General features: G+C 37.3%; 1 protein-coding gene across 8 annotated transcripts in view; it reads left to right on the top strand.

The window, feature by feature from the left end:
* NTN1 (netrin 1) overlaps nt 1–15,559 on the top strand; it is a 362,388-nt gene extending 346,829 nt beyond the window's left edge. For all 8 annotated transcript variants that reach the window (XM_056549688.1, XM_056549680.1, XM_056549683.1 and 5 more), the window contains one exon: nt 14,131–15,559. In XM_056549688.1, coding sequence (XP_056405663.1) covers nt 14,131–14,459 — 329 coding nt within the window. In that variant the 3' untranslated portion in view covers nt 14,460–15,559. The remainder of the gene's footprint in view (nt 1–14,130) is intronic.
* The last annotated feature ends 7,442 nt before the right edge of the window (nt 15,560–23,001 follow it).

The raw sequence follows: 23,001 nt of genomic DNA, 5'->3' as shown, positions 1-23,001 counted from the left end.
TATCTAGTAAGGAGCCACCTTATCTTTCCAATTTAGTTTTGAGTATGATGTACAGGCTTCACTAGGTGCACACTGTGTTTTTCTTTCGTTTCTCTGCATACCAAGGATGATTGACAGCTTACACTACCCACACAGGATGATTGACAGCCTTCTAGGTACACAATGATGGAGGGAAAGCTTCCTAACCTGTTCTCAAGGTGACCCCAAAAAGGTGTAAGGGCTCATTTACACTAGAGAATTTCCACAAAAAAGATTCTGCTTACACCAGCTACCTTTAGAATTGATACTTAATTTCCTTTTCAAACTGCCATGGACAGTAAGTATATTTCAAGTTACTACTGTGTGGTGTCAGGACTTTTCTGGCAGATTACAAAAGAAGATTGAACTTGTTCAATCTTCTGGTGACATCCAATTCCGCTAGTGTGAACTGAGCAGCAGAATCCTATTGAGAATAAAGGAAGTTTGTTCCAAGCATATCCATGAGAAATTTTCTCTTGAAAATTCTGAAATGTGAACGAGCCCTTACTGTGTATGAAGGCCTGGGGAGACTGGATGATAGGATGTGGAAGCTTGAAACCAAATACACTTTTTCTCATGCTGAGTTATCGGGGTCACTATACAAGGTGAGGATAGGACCTTGGGGAAGGTGACAGTGAGACAGCAATGGCAGCACCGATGTTTTAAGTAAGCAGCCATGTTCTGTATCCAGTCATTTGACACTGCTTACTCAAATTTATACATTGCTAAATTGTGGTTAAACAGCCAGGATCTATATAATCTCCAATCCCAGATTTTCCATCTGTATTTTACTCTGCTATTGAGCCAATACTGTAAGTGTGCGGTACATTTACCTCCTTACTGTACCATATATACAGTATGGTGGGAAAGGGTTAAAGTGTCTGTTTTTTCCTCCAGTAGCAGCCCCTGGATTTACATGAACACGACTATACCAGACACAGTACAATAGAAGTAGAAGCAGACGTGTAATTTTTTTCTACTAACTTCAGATAAGCCCTTTGAGTAGCTTAGGCTGGGTTCACATCACGTTTTTACCAATACGGGACTGAATACGGTTGTGGGGAGCTAAAACCTTGCGCTCCTGTATCCCTGCCGTATGCTGCCTGTATGTAATTCATTTCAATGAGCCGACCGGAGTGAAACGCTGACTCCAGTCGGCTCATTTTTGCCCTGTATGCGGTTTTCCACCGGACCTCAAACCGTGGTCGACTACGGTTTTGGGTGTGGTGGGAAAACCGCATACGGGGCAAAAATGAGCCGACTGGAGTCAGCGTTTCACTCCGGTTGGCTCATTGAAATTAATTACATACAGTAGGGATACGGGATTGCAAGGTTTTAGCTCCACACAGCCGTATGCAGTCCCGTATTGGTAAAAACGTCATGTGAACCCAGCCTTAGAGGGTGTTCTTTTTATCCTTTGCCTGATATCCGTTTAGGGGCTGCACAACAGGTGCTAAAGTACTGCTGACAAGTTAGTAAAAAGGGTGGGTAATTTTCTTGGCCAGTGTTTACACATTTCATATTCTGTGCTTTTTTTTTTGAGTAGATTCTGTATCCGAAACAAAGTACAGTACAATATAGATCAGTGAGATTTTTAAGTCCACTGTATGAGCTCTGTTGTGGAATTTACTGTGATACAAAGAGGCCTAATAGAGTGAAACTAAAGGTGGTTGTTGCATTTAATAAACTTCTCCCCAAAGTGTTGATAGGGGGCAACGTGCAGCCTATGTGTGTTTGTTGGGACCAATAGGTAGTTTATCTGCACTTAACCCCTTAACGACACAGAAAGTAAATGTACGTCCTGGTGAGGTGGTACTTAACGCACCAGGATGTACATTTACGTCCTATACATAACCGTGAGCATCGGAGCGATGCCCGGATCATGCGCGGCAGGTCCCGGCTGCTGACAGCAGCCAGGGACACACCGGTAGTGGCCGACATCCGCGATCGCGCGGATGTCCACCATTAATCCCTTAGATGCCGTGATCAATAGAGATCATGGCATCTGCAGCATCGTGGTCACTAAAATGGATGAATGGATTGCCTGCAGCGCTGCCGCAGCGATCCGGACACCCAGAACAGCAGACGGAGGTCCCCTCACCTGCCTCCGCTGCCTTCCATGGGTCTTCTGCTCCGGTCTGCGATCGAGCAGACCAGAGCAGAAGATGACCGATAACACTGATGATCAGTGCTATGCCCTATGCATAGCACTAAACAGTATGAGCAATCGAATGATTGCTATAAATAGTCTATTGTCCCCTATGGGGGCAATTAAAGTGTAAAAATAAAAGTAAAAAAAAAAATTTGAAAAACCCCTCCCCCAATAAAAACGTAAATTGTCCCATTTTCCCTATTTCAGCCCCGAAAACTGTAAAAAAAAAAAAAAAAAATGAATATACATATTTGGTATTGCCACATGCGTAAGTAACTATCCAAACTATTAAAATATAATGTTAATGATACCGTACGGTGAATGTAAAAAAAAAAAGGCCAAAATTGCTGCTTTTTTATAACATTTTATTCCAAAAAAGAAATTGATAAAAACTGTATTAGAAGTTTTTTTAAGCAAATATGGTATCAATAACAAGTACAGATCACGGCGCAAAAAATGAGCCCTCATACCGCCTCTTATACGGAAAAATGAAAAAGTTATAGGTCTTCAAAATAGGGGGATTTTCAACGTACTAATTTGGTTAAAAAGTTTGTGATTATTTTTTAAGCGCAACAGTAACAGAAAAGTGTATAATAATGGGTATCATTTTAATCGTATTGACCCAGAGAATAAAGAACACGTCATTTTTACCATAAATTGTACGGCGTGAAAACGAAACCTTCCAAAATTAGCAAAATTGTGTTTTCTTTTTAATTTCCCCACACAAATAGTATTTTCTTGGTTGTGCCATACATTTTATGGTAAAATAAGTGATGGAATTACAACGGACAACTGGTCTCGCAAAAAACAAGCCCTCATACTAGTCTGTGGATGAAAATATAAGAAAGTTATGATTCTTTGACGGCAAGGAGGAAAAAACGAAAACGTACGAGTCCTTAAGGTCCAAATGGGCTGAGTCCTTAAGGGGTTAATATTTCCACAACAAGCAAAGAGCCACAAAGGATTCTGGACAGAGCAAGGGCCGCAGAGGCTTCTGCACAGAGTAACCTGGTGAGTAAATGTTGTGTGTGGCAGAGCTGGTACACAGGCATTTCAGGAGCGTGCATGCCCCCCTCCCCAGCCGGTGACACATCCACAGCCTGCACTCATGTTTTCACAGCTGGAAGGTGAAATAAGAAATTCTGGAAGACTTTAGGATTGAGAATGTTGATTTTTCCAAAGGTGTCTCCCCCCCTCCCCCCAGTGGGAAGCTGGAAGGTTCTCAGGTTCCTGTACGGACTGGCTGCAGGCGGGATGGTCAGATGCCCTGGGTAACTAAATCCTCCTGTTATGGCTTCTGCAGGACTGGTGGATGGACAAATCAGGCACAAACTACCTGAACGATCCATGACTGTGCTGTCACCTAAACCTGTGACCTGGACAATATATCTATCCCTGACTGAGGTCATCTTTATGACATTTCCATCAATTATCTGTGGTTCGTGTGATGTTGTCTGTTTTGTGCCAAAAACTAAGGCTACATTCACACACTATTTATTTGCCATTTTTTGAGGCTGACAAGCGATTTGGTCTAAAAAAAAAAAAAAAGGTAAAATCTTTTCATTATACTTTAAGGCGGTAAATTCACACATACATAATCCGCAGCAGAAATTTCACTGCAGATTATGTTGCTACCCATTTACTTCAATGGTTTTAGCTAAAAATATTGACCAAAACAAAAGCCTAAAGCAGAAGGAAAACATTCTTAAAGTTTTCCATCTTTCCTTCAGTGCAATATTCTCTAATCTGTGGGGCTCCAGCTGTTACTTAACTACAACTCTCAGAATGCCCTGGAGTCACAGGTTGGACCTCACATGGATCACAAATACAGGGAGATCAATTGAAGCTCTGGCCTCACCCTGCAGTGACTATTCTTACAGTATTTTATAGAGGAAAGAGATTGCTTGATCCGATTTTGTTTCGCTTTTCTTCTTATTTTCACCATTGGTTGTAAATTGTAAGAGAAAAAAGTAAAATGGGAACATAGGGTAATTTGTGAGGCACCTGCAGCTCCATGAGGGAATTACTTATATAGCAATTCCCTTGTCCTAATATTGGAGAGTTCTGATCATACAGCAGATTTAGTCTGTAACACAGTACAAACTACTGTCAAGTCAACTGGACTGTGCTAACAGAACTGCTGCGGGGAATATAAATTCCTGGCAGCCTTGATAAAGTAGAGTTCCCTGACCAGTGGCCCTCCATGTGTTGCAAAGCCATAACACCCATCAATTATCCGCCAGCCTAAAGGTTCCTTGGTATGATAGTTTCCCAACAAGAATGTACCCATAGTAGACCCGTTTTTTCGACCAGAATGGACCAATAGGAAGCCTGAGGGCTGTCAGGGCATAATGGGAGTTGTATTCTTGCAATCTGTAGGAACCCATTAGAGGCCGAAGGCTATGAAGTCATGATGGAAGTTGCGGGTTTGCAATCATAATGGGCCCATAGAATGGCCAAGGTTATTAGGACATGATGGGAGTTATAGCTTGATAACCTGTATGGACCCAAAGGATGTCAGTTTAGCAACCAGTAGACCCATTAGAGACCAGAGGCTCTTAGTTCATGATGGGAGTTGTAGTTCTGCAACACCTAGATAACCACAGGTTGGTTAATACTAAGGATAGCCATTGATGCAGTTCTCCCGTCATACAGTATATAGCAGTTGTCAATACTAAAACATCCACCAATAAAGTGTCTGCTCGATGAGCAGGTGTCCCCAGAAATACAGTGGATGTGTGTTAATGGAGCATGAAATGTCACCATTATATATGGCTATTGAGAGCACTGTAGGTTGACAATCACACGTCATCGCATACGTTGACTGTTCTTTTGTGTAAGCATGTGCCTGCCTTTACATCTTACCAGTCCCACCCTAAGCCTATCCACCCCCAACACTTACTGCAGTTCTACATTTGGAGGATTTCTGTATAGCTTAGTGTATAGCAGTGTTAAGGCTGGAATCATTGTACATGTAAGTAAGTAGGTTTATTAACATGTGAAATTAGCAACAAAATTCAAGATAAATCGAAAATCTGTGTAAACATGCACCATACTGTATCTCACAGCAAACATCCCTAACAAACATGTGACCCAAGTGTTTTCATCTAAAGGCTCTCTCAGCACAAAGATTTAACGCATCTTCCAAATGTATCTGTAAAGACTTTACAGTTGGCGCATGCTAAGGCTAATGTCACACTGCGTCAGTAGCTTTTGTCAGATGTAAACACCGGGGGAGCCTCCAGTGTATACTCCGTGATGACAGTTGTCACTTAGTACCATTTGTCCTACATAGGGCCAGCACCATCAAATACTTTGGAGGTCTGTGCTGTTCCACCTAGCAAACCCTGATGCATACCTCCCGGACTAAGGCCAAAATTGCACACTTAAATCTATGTATTGCATGCGTCTGGACCTTACATTGAAAGGACCCTGCTTAACAGAGTGAAAACACTGCTATTATCCATTCACACAGTGTCCATCAGGAACATTTTTGGGCTTACATTCTGTAGGCAGCAGTCGCCTAATGCATTTAGGAGCAGATTCCACAGAGAGAATTGACAAGTTCATTCTTTCTGCAGTGTCCGGAATTTGAATTTCCACCAAGGAAATTCTACCATGTGCACGGTGCAGCAGAATCCAAATGAAACATCAGGAGTCTGCTGCAACGTAATTTCCAAGTGGAATTTTACCTCCACATTCCATTTTGAAATTCTGCCATGTCAATGAAAGTTCCTTATAAGGATAATTTTCTTCTGCAAAACTGGACATGTCAATTCTTGAAGCAGAAAATAAGGAACTTCCATTGACATCAGAGGGGGCTTTGATTCCAGGAGGATTATATGCAGAATTTCCAGGATTTTTTTTTTTCATGGAGAAGTTCAGGAAATTAAATGAGGAAATTCTGCAGTGTGCAGGGACCATTAGGACACATTTACAAGGCAAAATTTCCCAGCGGAATCTTGCAGAAAAATTCCCATTGCTTTTATTGGGATTCTGCTTCGCTTTTCTGCATCGGAAACATCTGGTGCAGAAATTCACATTCCTGCCTCCGCAGATAACATTGACATGTCAATTCTTCCAGAGAAATCCACTCAGAAATGCATTGCCATCTATGGAGACGGCACATTTTCAAGTGGTCCTAGCACCAACTGATGAATCAGCTCTTGTCGTCACTGGACATACTGCAAATATTATGCCATGTGAACATAGCCTCAGAGAGTCTTTTTTTTGTCATGTGCTAAGCCAGTATGCATCAGAATACCTTTATCCAGGAAGCATAGTTTGCTGAGCTTGTCAATATATATATATAAGCAAACAGTTAAAAATGTATACCATACAACCTGTCATAGCAACGTGGGCAGAGATCAAGCCTCAAACTGTATAACAGCTTAAATATATATAAATATCACAATAAGTAATGTGTCTTAAAAGGGTATCCAAAGAATAGGGAATAAGATGTCTGAATGCGGGGGGGGGGGTGTCTCCGCTGCTGGGACAACCCGCCGCAATATCCGTGCGGGACCTGGCATTCTCTGCCAGGCTGCTGCTCCAGTCACACAGGGGCAGGGCCGTAGTGTCACACAGGGGCGGGGCCGTGACATCACAATACTCCGGCCCCCTTGATCGCCAGTAATCAGACCCGAAGCAAACATGCACCGGGGACTGATTATAACAGGGTGCTGCGCGCAAGATCACGGAGGTCCCCAGTGGCGGGACCCCCGCAAGCAGGCATCTTATCCCCTATCCTTTGGATGGGGGATAAGATGTCTTAGCGCCGGAGTACCCCTTTAATTACTATAATACTGCTCCTATGTACAAGAATATAACTACTATAATACTGCTCCTATATACAAGAATATAACTACTATAATACTGTCTCCTACATACAATAATATTACTACTATAATACTGTTTCCTATGTACAAGAATATAACTACTATAATACTGCTCCTATATACAAGAATATAACTACTATAATACTGTCTCCTACATACAATAATATAACTACTATAATACTGCTCCCTATATACAAGAATATAACTACTATAATACTGCTCCTATATACAAGAATATAACTACTATAATACTGCTCCTATATACAAGAATATAACTACTATAATACTGCTCCCTATATACAAGAATATAACTACTATAATACTGCTCCTATATACAAGAATATAACTACTATAATACTGTCTCCTACATACAAGAATATAACTACTATAATACTGCTCCCTATATACAAGAATATAACTACTATAATACTGCTCCTATATACAAGAATATAACTACTATAATACTGCTCCTATATACAAGAATATAACTACTATAATACTGCTCCTATATACAAGAATATAACTACTATAATACTGCTCCTATATACAAGAATATAACTACTATAATACTGCTCCTATATACAAGAATATAACTACTATAATACTGCTCCTATATACAAGAATATAACTACTATAATACTGCTCCTATGTACAAGAATATAACTGCTATAATACTGCTCCTATATACAAGAATATAACTACTATAATACTGCTCCTATATACAAGAATATATCTATAATACTGTCTCCTATATACAAGAATATAACTACTATAATACTGCTCCTATATACAAGAATATAACTACTATAATACTGCTCCTATATACAAGAATATAACTACTATAATACTGCTCCTATATACAAGAATATATCTATAATACTGCCCCTATATACAATAATATAACTACTATAATACTGCTCCTATATACAAGAATATAACTACTATAATACTGCCTCCTATATACAAGAATATAACTACTATAATACTGCCCCTATATACAAGAATATAACTACTATAATACTGTCTCCTATATACAAGAATATATCTATAATACTGTCTCCTATATACAAGAATATAACTACTGTAATACTGCTCCTATATACAAGAATGTAACTACTATAATACTGCTCCTATATACAAGAATATAACTACTATAATACTACTCCTATATACAAGAATATAACTACTATAATACTGTCTCCTATATACAAGAATATATCTATAATACTGTCTCCTATATACAAGAATATAACTACTATAATACTGCCCCTATATACAAGAATATAACTACTATAATACTGCTCCTATATACAGAAATATAACTACTATAATACTGCTCCTATATACAAGAATATAACTACTATAATACTGCTCCTATATACAGAAATATAACTACTATAATACTGATCCTATATACAAGAATATAACTACTATAATACTGCTCCTATATACAAGAATATAACTACTATAATACTGCTCCTATACACAAGAATATAACTACTATAATACTTCCTCCTATATACAAGAATATAACTACTATAATACTGCCTCCTATATACAAGAATATAACTACTATAATACTGCTCCTATATACAAGAATATAACTACTATAATACTGCTCCTATATACAGGAATATAACTACTATAATACTGCCTCCTATATACAAGAATATAACTACTATAATACTGATCCTATATACAGGAATATAACTACTATAATACTGCCTCCTATATACAAGAATATAACTACTATAATACTGCCCCTATATACAAGAATATAACTACTATAATACTGATCCTATATACAAGAATATAACTACTATAATACTGCCTCCTATATACAAGAATATAACTACTATAATACTGCTCCTATATACAAGAATATAACTTCTATAATACTGCCTCCTATATACAAGAATATAACTACTATAATATTGCCTCCTATATACAAGAATATAAATACTATAATACTGCTCCTATATACAAGAATATAAATACTATAATACTGCTCCTGTATGCAAGAATATAACTATAATAATACTGCCTCCTATATACGAGAATATACCTACTATAATACTGCTCCTATATACAAGAATATAACTACTATAATACTGCCTCCTATATACAAGAATATAAATACTATAATACTGCTCCTATATACAAGAATATAAATACTATAATACCGCTCCTACTATATATAAGAATATAACTGCTATAATACTGCTCCTATATACAAGAATATAACTACTATAATACTGCTCCTATATACAAGAATATAACCACTATAATACTGCTCCTATATACAAGAATATAACTGCTATAATACTGCCTCCTATGTACAAGAATATAACTACTATAATACTGCCTCCAATATACAAGAATATATCTACTATAATACTGCTCCTATATACAAGAATATAACTACTATAATACTGCTCCTATATACAATAATATAACTACTATAATACTGCTCCTATATACAAGAATATAACCACTATAATACTGCTCCTATATACAAGAATATAAATACTATAATACTGATCCTATATACAAGAATATAACTGCTATAATACTGCTCCTATATACAAGAATATAACTACTATAATACTGCTCCTATATACAAGAATATAACTACTATAATACTGCTCATATATATCAGAATATAACTACTATAATACTACTTCCTATATACAAGAATATAACTACTATAATACTGCTCCTATATACAAGAATATAACTACTATAATACTGCTCCTATATATAAGAATATAACTACTATAATACTGCTCCTATATACAAGAATATAACTACTATAATACTGCTCCTATATACAGGAATATAACTACTATAATACTGATCCTATATACAAGAATATAACTACTATAATACTGCCTCCTATATACAAGAATATAACTACTATAATATTGCCTCCTATATACAAGAATATAAATACTATAATACTGCTCCTATATACAAGAATATAAATACTATAATACTGCTCCTGTATGCAAGAATATAAATACTATAATACCGCTCCTATATACAAGAATATAACTACTATAATACTGCCTCCTATATACAAGAATATAAATACTATAATACTGCTCCTATATACAAGAATATAAATACTATAATACCGCTCCTACTATATATAAGAATATAACTGCTATAATACTGCTCCTATATACAAGAATATAACTACTATAATACTGTTCCTATATACAAGAATATAACCACTATAATACTGCTCCTATATACAAGAATATAACTGCTATAATACTGCTCCTATATACAAGAATATAACTACTATAATACTGCTTCCTATATACAGGAATATAACTACTATAATACTGCCTCCTATATACAAGAATATAACTACTATAATACTGCCCCTATATACAAGAATATAACTACTATAATACTGCTCCTATATACAAGAATATAACTACTATAATACTGCTACTATATACAAGAATATAACTACTATAATACTGCTCCTATATACAAGAATATAACTACTATAATACTGCTCCTATATACAGGAATATAACTACTATAATACTGCCTCCTATATACAAGAATATAACTACTATAATACTGATCCTATATACAGGAATATAACTACTATAATACTGCCTCCTATATACAAGAATATAACTACTATAATACTGCCCCTATATACAAGAATATAACTACTATAATACTGATCCTATATACAAGAATATAACTACTATAATACTGCCTCCTATATACAAGAATATAACTACTATAATACTGCTCCTATATACAAGAATATAACTACTATAATATTGCCTCCTATATACAAGAATATAAATACTATAATACTGCTCCTATATACAAGAATATAAATACTATAATACTGCTCCTGTATGCAAGAATATAACTATAATAATACTGCCTCCTATATACGAGAATATACCTACTATAATACTGCTCCTATATACAAGAATATAACTACTATAATACTGCCTCCTATATACAAGAATATAAATACTATAATACTGCTCCTATATACAAGAATATAAATACTATAATACCGCTCCTACTATATATAAGAATATAACTGCTATAATACTGCTCCTATATACAAGAATATAACTACTATAATACTGCTCCTATATACAATAATATAACCACTATAATACTGCTCCTATATACAAGAATATAACTGCTATAATACTGCCTCCTATGTACAAGAATATAACTACTATAATACTGCCTCCAATATACAAGAATATATCTACTATAATACTGCTCCTATATACAAGAATATAACTACTATAATACTGCTCCTATATACAATAATATAACTACTATAATACTGCTCCTATATACAAGAATATAACCACTATAATACTGCTCCTATATACAAGAATATAAATACTATAATACTGATCCTATATACAAGAATATAACTGCTATAATACTGCTCCTATATACAAGAATATAACTACTATAATACTGCTCCTATATACAAGAATATAACTACTATAATACTGCTCATATATATCAGAATATAACTACTATAATACTACTTCCTATATACAAGAATATAACTACTATAATACTGCTCCTATATACAAGAATATAACTACTATAATACTGCCTCCTATATACAAGAATATAACTACTATAATACTGCTCCTATATACAAGAATATAACTACTATAATACTGCTCCTATATACAAGAATATAACTACTATAATACTGCTCCTATATACAGGAATATAACTACTATAATACTGATCCTATATACAAGAATATAACTACTATAATACTGCCTCCTATATACAAGAATATAACTACTATAATATTGCCTCCTATATACAAGAATATAAATACTATAATACTGCTCCTATATACAAGAATATAAATACTATAATACTGCTCCTGTATGCAAGAATATAAATACTATAATACCGCTCCTATATACAAGAATATAACTACTATAATACTGCCTCCTATATACAAGAATATAAATACTATAATACTGCTCCTATATACAAGAATATAAATACTATAATACCGCTCCTACTATATATAAGAATATAACTGCTATAATACTGCTCCTATATACAAGAATATAACTACTATAATACTGTTCCTATATACAAGAATATAACCACTATAATACTGCTCCTATATACAAGAATATAACTGCTATAATACTGCTCCTATATACAAGAATATAACTACTATAATACTGCTCCTATATACAAGAATATAACTACTATAATACTGCTCCTATATACAAGAATATAACTACTATAATACTGCTCCCATATACAAGAATATAACTACTATAATACTGCCCCTATATTCAAGAATATAACTACTATAATACTGCTCCTATATACAAGAATATAACTACTATAATACTGCTCCTATATACAGGAATATAACTACTATAATACTGATCCTATATACAAGAATATAACTACTATAATACTGCCTCCTATATACAAGAATATAACTACTATAATATTGCTCTATATACAAGAATATAACTACTATAATACTGCTCCTATATACAGGAATATAACTACTATAATACTGATCCTATATACAAGAATATAACTACTATAATACTGCTCCTATATACAAGAATATAACCACTATAATACTGCTCCTATATACAAGAATATAACTGCTATAATACTGCTCCTATATACAAGAATATAACTACTATAATACTGCTCCTATATACAAGAATATAACCACTATAATACTGCTCCTATATACAAGAATATAAATACTATAATACTGATCCTATATACAAGAATATAACTGCTATAATACTGCTCCTATATACAAGAATATAACTACTATAATACTGCTCCTATATACAAGACTATAACTACTATAATACTGCCTTCTATATACAAGAGTATAACTACTATAAAACTGCTCCTATATACAAGAATATAACTACTATAATACTGCTCCTATATACAAGAATATAACTACTATAATACTCCCCCTATATACAAGAATATAACTACTATAATACTGCTCCTATATACAAGAATATAACTACTATAATACTGCTCCTATATACAAGAATATAACTACTATAATACTGCCTCCTATATACGTGAATATAACTACTGTAATACTGCCTCCTATGTACAATAATATAAACTAAAATACCGATCCTATGTACAAAAAATATAACTACAATAATACTGCTCCTATATACAAGAATATATCTAATATAAATAATAATTATTGCTTCTATGGATAAAAATAGGATGAAAACTGTGATGAACTATGTTTTAATTCAGAAACCTCCATTACTGCTCTGCTGTCCATATACTGGAGGTTATGTAAACAAGGTAGGGAAGATGTGTACACAGATACAGGTACAGTGTTTTCACTATTCAGTACTGTTCAGTGTTATATATGGGTCTTCTGTCCTTGGTGGAGAAGAGGAGATTACATCTATACTACAGTCTCAGATACTGTGTGTCAGAAATGCAGGGAGAAGATCATTCAATTAAGAGAAACATAAAACGTTCTGCATACAATAAGCCATGAATGAAGATGTGATGGATATAAAATTGTCCCCCAAATTGTATCTCTCACTTTGAAGCGCGTTGTAATCTATTATTCCTTATATACCATCTTAAAGGGGTTATCCAGGAAAAAACTTTTATATATATATATATATATATATATATATATAACTGGTTCCCGAAAGTTAAACAGATTTGTAAATAACTTCTATTAAAAAATCTTAATCATTTCAGTACTTATGAGCTGCTAAAGTTGAGTTGTTCTTTTCTGTCTAAGTGCTCTCTGATGACACCTGTCTCGGGAACTGTCCAGAGTAGAAGCAAATCCCCATAGCAAACCTCTTCTATTCTGTGCAGTTCCCTAGACAACCAGAGTTGTCAGCAGAGAGCACTGTTGCCAGACAGAAAAGAAGCAGCTGATAATTATTGGAAGGATGAAGATTTTTGAATAGAAGTCATTTACAAATCTGTTAAACTTTCTGGAGCCAGTTGATATAAAATTTTTATTTTTTTTATCCTGGAATAACTCTTTAAATGTATTCCATCTGGGCTCAGTGACTAATGTGCCACTCTCTTGTCTTTCAGCGGTTCAGATTCATATCTTAAAGGCCGACAAATTAGGAGATTGGTGGAAATTCACAGTCAATGTCATCTCAGTCTATAAACAAGGCACCAATCGAATCCGCAGAGGGGACCAGAATCTTTGGATCCGTTCGAAAGACATCGCCTGCAAGTGCCCAAAACTCAAGCCTATGAAGAAGTACCTCCTCCTGGGCAACGATGAGGACTTACCTGACCAAAATGGGGTGGTGGCAGACAAGACCAGCTTGGTCATACAGTGGAGGGACACATGGGCCAGACGGCTGAGAAAATTCCAACAGCGAGAAAAGAAAGGAAAGTGCAAGAAAGCCTAGAGGCTCAGAAGATCGAGGGCCCTCGAGGGAGAATCCTGAGTTATGTAGAAGAGTGAGGGAGGACCGTAATTGCTGCTTGCTGTAGAGTCTGGAGCAGATAGGTTTATCGATTAGAAATTTTTTAATTTTTTATTTTCCCAATATTTTCCCAGAAGGAGGCTGAAAACTCACTTTTCAAAGCTGGTCGTTGATAGAGGAGGTGGACAGGATGAGAGAGCGTCACTTTTACTCATGGACCTGATGCGTTTGCACCTAATATGTAGAGTTGATTCACAGACACCAGATCACAGGACAGAGAGGAGAAACAAGAAAAAGGGGGGTGGGAGTGGGCTTGGGGGAAAGAGTTGTTGCAGAGAGATTTATGGCCATGCAAGCTGTGAAATTTGCACCTGTTCAGTATCTCCTACGTTGTGAGTCATTAATTGTAGAAACATTTCTCACGTTCTGCAGAGTTAAAGCCCTCTGGCTTCTTTTGCATTGAGATGGAATGGGGATAGACAACCCCTCCTAGCAGTAACCTGTAAAAACACCCCTGAGGGCGGGGATAATTTTTGTTGATCGCCACATTGCAACCAGGCAACAAGCAAAAGGGTTAATGCAGCGCTATTCCTGATATATTGTATTGTCGTTCGAGCTCCCTCACCCCCATACATTTTTATTTTTAGGTGCTGACTACTAGGTATGAAAAACCTAGGAAAAAAAGATTAATTTGTAAAAACAAAACGCAAATCCTAACATTTTAAAGTATGTATATCATTGAAATAACTTGTTTTTTAAGAAAACAAATCTTTATGTTGTGTTTTTGTATATGTTTAATAACTCCCCCCATTACCTGCTCAAACTGTACATAGCAATGCATACAGGATTGACAGTATTAGCCAGTCAGGACAGGGGTGGGAGGGGATTAAAGTAAACTTGTCAGCAGAGATTATTATATATATACTGATTTAAGAAAAATATATATGGAGTTGATGTAGCTTGTGTTTAGACCCAGGGGTCCAGGACACCTGTACTGTGTTTTTAATATGCTCCTTTTTAGAGGGGTTCCACTATCTACATTAAAGGGGTACTCCGGTGGAAAACTTCTTTTTTTTTTTTTATCAATTGGTGCCAGAAAGTTAAACAGATTTGTATATTACTTCTATTAAAACAATCTTAATCCTTCCAGTACTTATTAGCTGCTGAATACTACAGAGGAAATTATTTTCTTTTTGGAACACAGAGCTCTCTGCTGACATCATGAGCACAGTGCTCTCTGCTGACATCTCTGTCCATTTTAATAACTGTCCAGAGTATGAGAAAATCCCCATAGCAAACATATGCTGCTCTGGACAGTTCCTAAAATGGACAGAAGAGGTCAGCAGAGAGCACTGTGGGTATGATGTCAGCAGAGAGCACTGTATTCCAAAAAGAAAATAATTTCCTATGTAGTATACAGCAGCTAATAAGTACTGGAAGGATAAAGATTTTTTTAATAGAAGTAATTTACAAATCTGTTTAACTTTCTGGCACCAGTTGATTTAAAAAAAAAAAAAAAGTTTGCCACCGGAGTACTCCTTTAAGCCCTCCTCCCTACCCCCACCCCCCAGTACATAATACCTATAAACACAAAGGTTTAGTTTTGCACAGATGCGCACAACAGTCTCCTTGAGCAATCACCAGTGAACCCAGACACCCTTTTGCTTTCTTCGTGATATCCCAAAGGGCTTGTTTACAAGGACGTATTGTTGGTGCCTCCATTAAAGGGAAGGTGGAAATATTTTCCGAATTGAGATGTTTTTCCACTTTCTAATGGTTATCCTTCAAAAGGACACAGTCCATATACAGCGCCAAGTGAAAAAAATGTAAACAAGGGCCTGATCAGGGACAGCCATTAGTTATCACTTCTTGTTGGGTTGTTGGTTGCTGTCAATGTCAATAGGCATGTAAAGTGGAAATTCACTAAGCAGATGTAAAAAAAAAAAAGAAATGTACTGCAGTGATCTGACAAATGAGAACAGTGAAGGTTATGTCTACCGCACAGATGTATTCCATAGTCATGGCCCATAAAATGGAAATCTGGAAATAATCTCCTGTGGATTTGTTAGGAAAGTCTCATGACATGTCTTGCTCTTGAAGAACCACTTTGTTCTTTATTGGTAGCAAGATTCTACACAATTACATTTGGAAACTAAAACGAAGTTGTCCACAATGCAGGAGGCCAATGAGCACTAAAGCTGGCCATCATTAGGAAATGGAGATGTTCATTTTCTATGTGACTTCATGGTTGGACGGCTGTCATTTAAGACCACAATGCCATAGGTTGAATGAAACAGGTAACTGATCTCTTCAGTGATCTTTGGTAAGCTCTAGGGATCTGCTGATGGCATGCAGATCTGTCAGCAATAATCCATCCGTGTTTTCCTCCGTGGCCTGGTCTGGGATTCAATAAAAAAAATTGCAGATCTGTCATTTATAATCGATCACTAATCTCATCTGGGCTTCCATTTATGGGATGCAGAACAGAAGTTCGGCATGAACAAAACTACAGCACCAAGTAGCAAAAGAATCCAACACGGTAGATCAACTTTTCAACAGATATATGGTCACGCGCATTTATCTTAAAGAGGTACCTATAGTTGGCCAAAATCCACCTTACCAAACTAAAGGTTTTGGAGGAACAGCCAGAGTTTAGCTCAATAGTGCTACAGTAATACAGCATGGACTCATGATTGCTTTTTGTTGGTATTTCTGTTGTGTTCCATGAAGTCCTCTGTCTACCACAGAATCACTTCTGAATTCTGGGTGCAAAATTTACCAGTAAATGCTTTTCCCACCAGCTATATTTCTTACATATTGATAGGATTTGCCATATAAACTGTGATCAGTGGGGGGTCTGGTCTGGTGGCTGGGACAAACACTCTTTGTGTGCCCCATATTAGTAGAACTCCTTGTTTCTATGGCAAGAACAGTCCAAGTACTTATACACACATGATAACTTAGATCTAGAGGGAAAAATCCATACTGCATCCTCTCTTGATATCACAGATCTTACTGGTAAATATATTGTATTATGAACACGTTTGCTTCCCAGGGGGTGGTCAACCTTTATAAAGCCCCCACACTCATTGTATTATGCAGCTAAAACAAATGAAATAAAAATGTAAGAATTGTGTCTGATAATTCCAGGCAGTCATTCTGTAAATGGCTTGAACATTGATGGAAGACTGGCAACCTGCAATTACAGAGCGATGTTATTGTATTCGGAAATGTTCTAAGATTCATCTGATAGGGAACAAGGACACGTTAAAAAAATTCTGGATAATGGTCATGACCCTAGTGCACGAGCTGGACTGTATTACACAAAGATTCTAGTCTAAATATAAACTGTAATTAAATTTTTGCCTTCTAAATTTCCTTTTTAAATACAAGACCTAAGTTCCCCTTTCAAAGCAAAAGATCATGGCAGAGTTAATTGGAGTTTGTCTTGGCACAGGGACAGGGTCGGGCTGTTTGGAGTGGTGGGGTCAGGATGTGTGATGAATTTTGGAATATCCTTCTGTACCTTTCCAGAACGTCTTAAAAATACTGAGCGTTAAAAGAGAACCACCTCAGCAATACAAAAATGTCTGGTTGAGGAGAGCGTTCCTGGTCACACACAAGATAATGACCCCCATCTCCTCAGGAAGGGTCAAGACGCGGACCCTCTTACAGTAATACTGGCCTGTGCATCCTGGAAACTGCTCTTAAATGCCTTTTTCCTAGACTTCAGAGGCTCTATTTGCCCAGCTAATGTGAGGAGATTACTCTGCGGTGCATCCGTTCAGAGGTCAGAAGTTAAACTCGGAGCTGTTCTAACAAGGGCACAAGTGACACCTGTGGTTTCGGTAAATGGATTAATTTGCTAAAGTTACTGTGGCCACATGTGTTTGGCGCTCGTGAGGCCCGTGTGGCGTTATTGACACAAGGTGACTGGTTTGTGAATGAAATAACCTCGCAATTACGGGATTATGTGCAGCAGACACGACCTTGTTAACCCTGTACTTCACACTATGCTTTGTAGTGACTACAGTAAACTTTACATGGGCCAGAATCTAGCTCCAATCAGAAGATTCACAGTGTCTGCTATAATAAAACACAACGGCTGATTACTGTGCAAATCACAAACTCAAGTAACCAATACAACAATTGGCGCACTGAATCTCAAATCAATGAGCCTTAAACTAGGCAATTTTAGTAATGATCTATCTTTGTCACACATGGAGTTTTATGCAGTCATGCCAAGGAAGTCCTTGCTCCGGACTCAAGTGGTCCATATTTTACATGGACAGTCATTCATCTGAATAGCCACCGCTAGAGATGAGCGAAGTTAAAGTGATTCCATTCGTCACAAACCTCTCGGCTCAGCAGTTGCTGACTTTATCCTTCATAAATTAGTTCAGCTTTAAGGTGCTCCGGTGGCTGGAAAAAGTGGATACAGTCCTAGGAGAGTCTCCAGCCACCGGAGCACCTGAAAGCTGAACTCATTTATGCAGGATAAAGTCAGCAAATGCCGAGCAGAGAAATTTGTGACGAATCAAATCACTGTAAGTTCGCTCATCTCTAGCCACCTCATACTACTTTCTGGCACTGTCTGTCTAAACAAGGCTTCCCTCGGAAATATCAGCTTTGTGCCGGGCCTGAGAGGAGTTCATCCCCCTGCAGCAGTTAGTTCATTTCTTCTGCAGCCACCTGTGTGCCCTCTGGGTTGTTGAAGGTACTATATATATATTATTAACTTTACAAAATGTTATTTTAATAATTATGTAGGAAAACTAAAGAATAACCAGATTAATACTCCACAAATGTTTTAAGATGGTCAAGGTTTCCAATGGGTTAAGATTTTGGAGGGCTGACATTTCCCGAGCTGGGCAGCAGGTACTAATATTGACACACATGATGTCAGCTGGCACGAGTGCCTCATGCAATGAAAGCAAACATTTTTTAAAAGTCAGGTGTCCCGGTAGGATATCGGAAGTCTGGATTTAGGGCCGGGAAGAGGGGGGTGTTTCTGGAGGGAGGCAGCAGTTAGCTGGAAATGATGTTTGCTTAATGCCATTCACTTTATGAACGGAAGGGGTGTAAGTCGCGTGCTGAGGTCATAGGTGAAACCCCCCCCCCCCCCCCGTGTCAGGTGGGACTATTTAATTCTTACATGCCAATGTCTCCATTTTTCACGTTTTGCAGCTGCTGGTTAAATAATACTGAGTGACTTAAACCACTCCTGCGCTTTTTAGGTAACAAAGGGGACAATCTGTTTACTGAACACTGTGGCCCCTTTGTTTGTTGGGGTCTCAATGCTGGAATCTCTTAAAACAAACTGTTAGTGCTTAGCTAATCAATAGGACAGGGATTGTATACTAAAAATGATGTACACTTACATTATTAAAAAGCAAAAGGGCACCATCTAGTGGTCATAGTATCATGAAACGATATCTATCTCTCTAACTCTTTCCAATTCGGGACCCACTGAGCCATAGTAAAGTAAAAAAGGCAATTTTTTATTGTTAACATACAACATGTTTCTGGGCCGTTCTGGACTCTTCCTCAGACTTATAAAAAGAAGAAAATAAATCCACAAAGTACACCTGGTGGTGTGATAGATGAGGATGAGATATAAAAGTTAACTCTTGACTCTTGGGTTTATCAATCACAACTGTGACAAACTCCTTCAGAATGTGTACAGGATGGCAGTATCTAGCCAGGAAAACGGGTGAAGAGATACAGACGTTTTCGTGAAGAAAGGAGAAGCGCTACAGACCTTCAAAAGTAATGAAACTTCAATGTTATTTGGACAACACAATGCTAAATTGATCCAGTTTCTTCATCATCAGGACCTTATAAAGAAATTGGATCGATTTTGAAATGCGCCGTCCAAAGAAAATGGAATTTTTATTACTCTGGAGGTCGGCAATGCTTCTTTGACAGAGGTTTTCTTGACTTAGTTGAAAAGAAAGAAACTGAAAACCAAATGCCGTAAAACGTTCCGCCAGGATAGATCATAAATTATAAAATATTAGTTCCGACAAGTCAACCACATTCGGGAGATCACCAGCCACCATATATATAAAGCCTGTACCTGATACAGAACTCAAGCTGCAGACTAATCAAGGGGTGAAATTGTGTTTTGAGAGAGAAAATCTGCCCTAATCCTTTGTTACTTCGAGGAGTTGTCTTATCGAGCGGAGACCTGTGTTACAGTTGACGTATCAGCCCTGTGAAATAACATTGGATTAAGGGATTTTCGCACTTGAGATAACATTACAGGACTTGCTAAATATAAGCACACGTGTCAGTGCTGACCACCCGTATAGGGGAACGGCCAAGCATATAATATCTGTAGTCACGTCTTATACTGTACATCACCAGTATTCAGAGTATTCAGCACTACAGAGTGCTGGGACCCCTTTGTTAGGGGTGTGGCTTGGTTTCTAGACCAGTGTTGTGTCTTCAGCTGTTGCAAAACTACAAATTCCAGCATGCCTGGACAGCCTTTGGCTGTCCGGGCATGCTGGGAATTGTGGTTTTTCAAAAGCTTGAGGCACACTGGTTAGTTGGGAAGCACTACTCTAGAACAGAAAGTTCACAAAGATCAGGATTTCATATCATCCAGCATATTATCCCCAATTTACTGATAATTCTCAATTGTTTCCTTCCACCACAAATTACCCTAAATCCCAAACCAGACACCTAAGTTCACTCTGCACCAACCATGAAATGATAGAAATGTCTCATAAGGAGGTTATAATGGCCTATGTCACATTATATATAATCCTCTATGGCCCGCAGGGGGGGTGGGGGTACAGATTTTATGTTTTTTTTTTGTGTTTTATACTAATATATTGTGTTTATTATATATGAATATATTTAATGACACGTGAAAAAAAGGTGTGGATTTTCTATGATGTATTGTGTAGGTGGAAACATTGTAACTAAGGCACCCACTTTGTTAGGACTAAATCAACAACTGGTTAATTAAACTTTTTGTTAAACTCATGAGCCGTGTCTTTGTAATTTTGTAGCTAAGTGCCACATGGCGGGTGTCCTGTGTCTAGAATGGCTCAACTCTGGGAGAGAATTTTTCATGTGTGTTTTAGTGATGGAGTTATGTGCACATTTTGCAGATCAGAGTTATAGGGACTTTGTCAACATGGAAGAACTGTCCAATCTACTAGCATCAGATTATAGAGCATGGTTTTATAGGAAAATATTCACAATATTGTATTTTATTCACTAGGAATAGGAGTCCAGTGGGCGGGCTCACAAAATGAGTGACAGCCTCCCCCCGTATGACTGTGTTATCAATTACTCATTATAACCACCCACTGGATTTATAAAGCCTGAATAAGCAGAGTAAAGTCCAACAACTTGTCATGTGATCACCTGGTCTAACTCTTTAAACCTTCCAGAGCTTAATGTGTCAGAGCAGGATGTTAGTCCTGGGTCAGGTGAATTACATGTTGGCATCATCACCTGTAAGATGCCTCCCCTCCCAGCTGCATCTGCTATCTATATGGGATCAGGATATATAGTAGTTAAACCTCCCCTCTAGCTCTATCTGTATACTGCTGCTATCTATATGGGATCAGGATATATACTAGTTATAAACCTCCCCTCTAGCTCTATCTGTATACTGCTACTATCTATATGGGATCAGGATATATAGTAGTTATAAACCACCCCTCTAGCTCTATCTGTATACTGCTGCTACCTCTATGGGATTAGGAAATCTAGTAGTTTTGCCTTATGGCAATATTTCTCTTAAATATTTCTCTTTGATTAAGAAAACTCATCAAAACTGCACATAATGTGAACTGATCTCCACCCACTTAAAACTCTATAATCAGAGTAATCAATCTCCAGCACCAGCAGCTTAAATGGGAGTACTCCAATGGAAAATACTTCTTTTTTAAATCAACTGGGGCCAGAAAGTTAAACAGAAAGTAAATGACTTCTATTAAAAAATCTTGGTCATTCCAGTACTTATCCTGCTGTATTATCCACAGGAAGTTCATTTCTTTTTGTATTTCCTTTCTATTGGCACCACAGTGCTCTCTGCTGACACCTCTGTCCATGTAAGGAACTGTCCAGAGCAGGACAGATTTTCTAAAGGGACAAAACGCTCCCAATAGGGGACAACAAGGATTATGTGCCGGCCCTACCTTGTACACAGGGCAGCCTTCTGGGTACAGCCAATACCCCAGTAAGAGGCCCAGGCTCCCCAGGCCCCCATTGCACCCCCTTCAGAAGCCTGTGCCAAATCATCCCCCCCCCCCTCTTTACCACCTGTGCCACCTCATACAGAGGGGGGGGGGGGGGGAATTTACAGCCTTTTTTAACAATAGGGGACATCTCTCAATAGGTGACACTTTTTTTTATTCCCCATGAGTGTCTACTATTGGGAGATTCTACTGTAATAGCCTTTGCTGCACTATGTAAGGGAAAAAAAACTAAGTTTTTCTCAGCTCGCCCACATGATGCAGATAGATTGGACTGCTTGTTTAAAGGGGTATTCCGCCCCTAG

This window comes from Hyla sarda, chromosome 13, assembly GCF_029499605.1.
Source record: "Hyla sarda isolate aHylSar1 chromosome 13, aHylSar1.hap1, whole genome shotgun sequence".
NCBI classification, from domain to species: domain Eukaryota; kingdom Metazoa; phylum Chordata; class Amphibia; order Anura; family Hylidae; genus Hyla; species Hyla sarda.
Note: the sequence above shows the minus strand (reverse complement) of the source record. Positions and strands in the feature narration are given on the sequence as shown.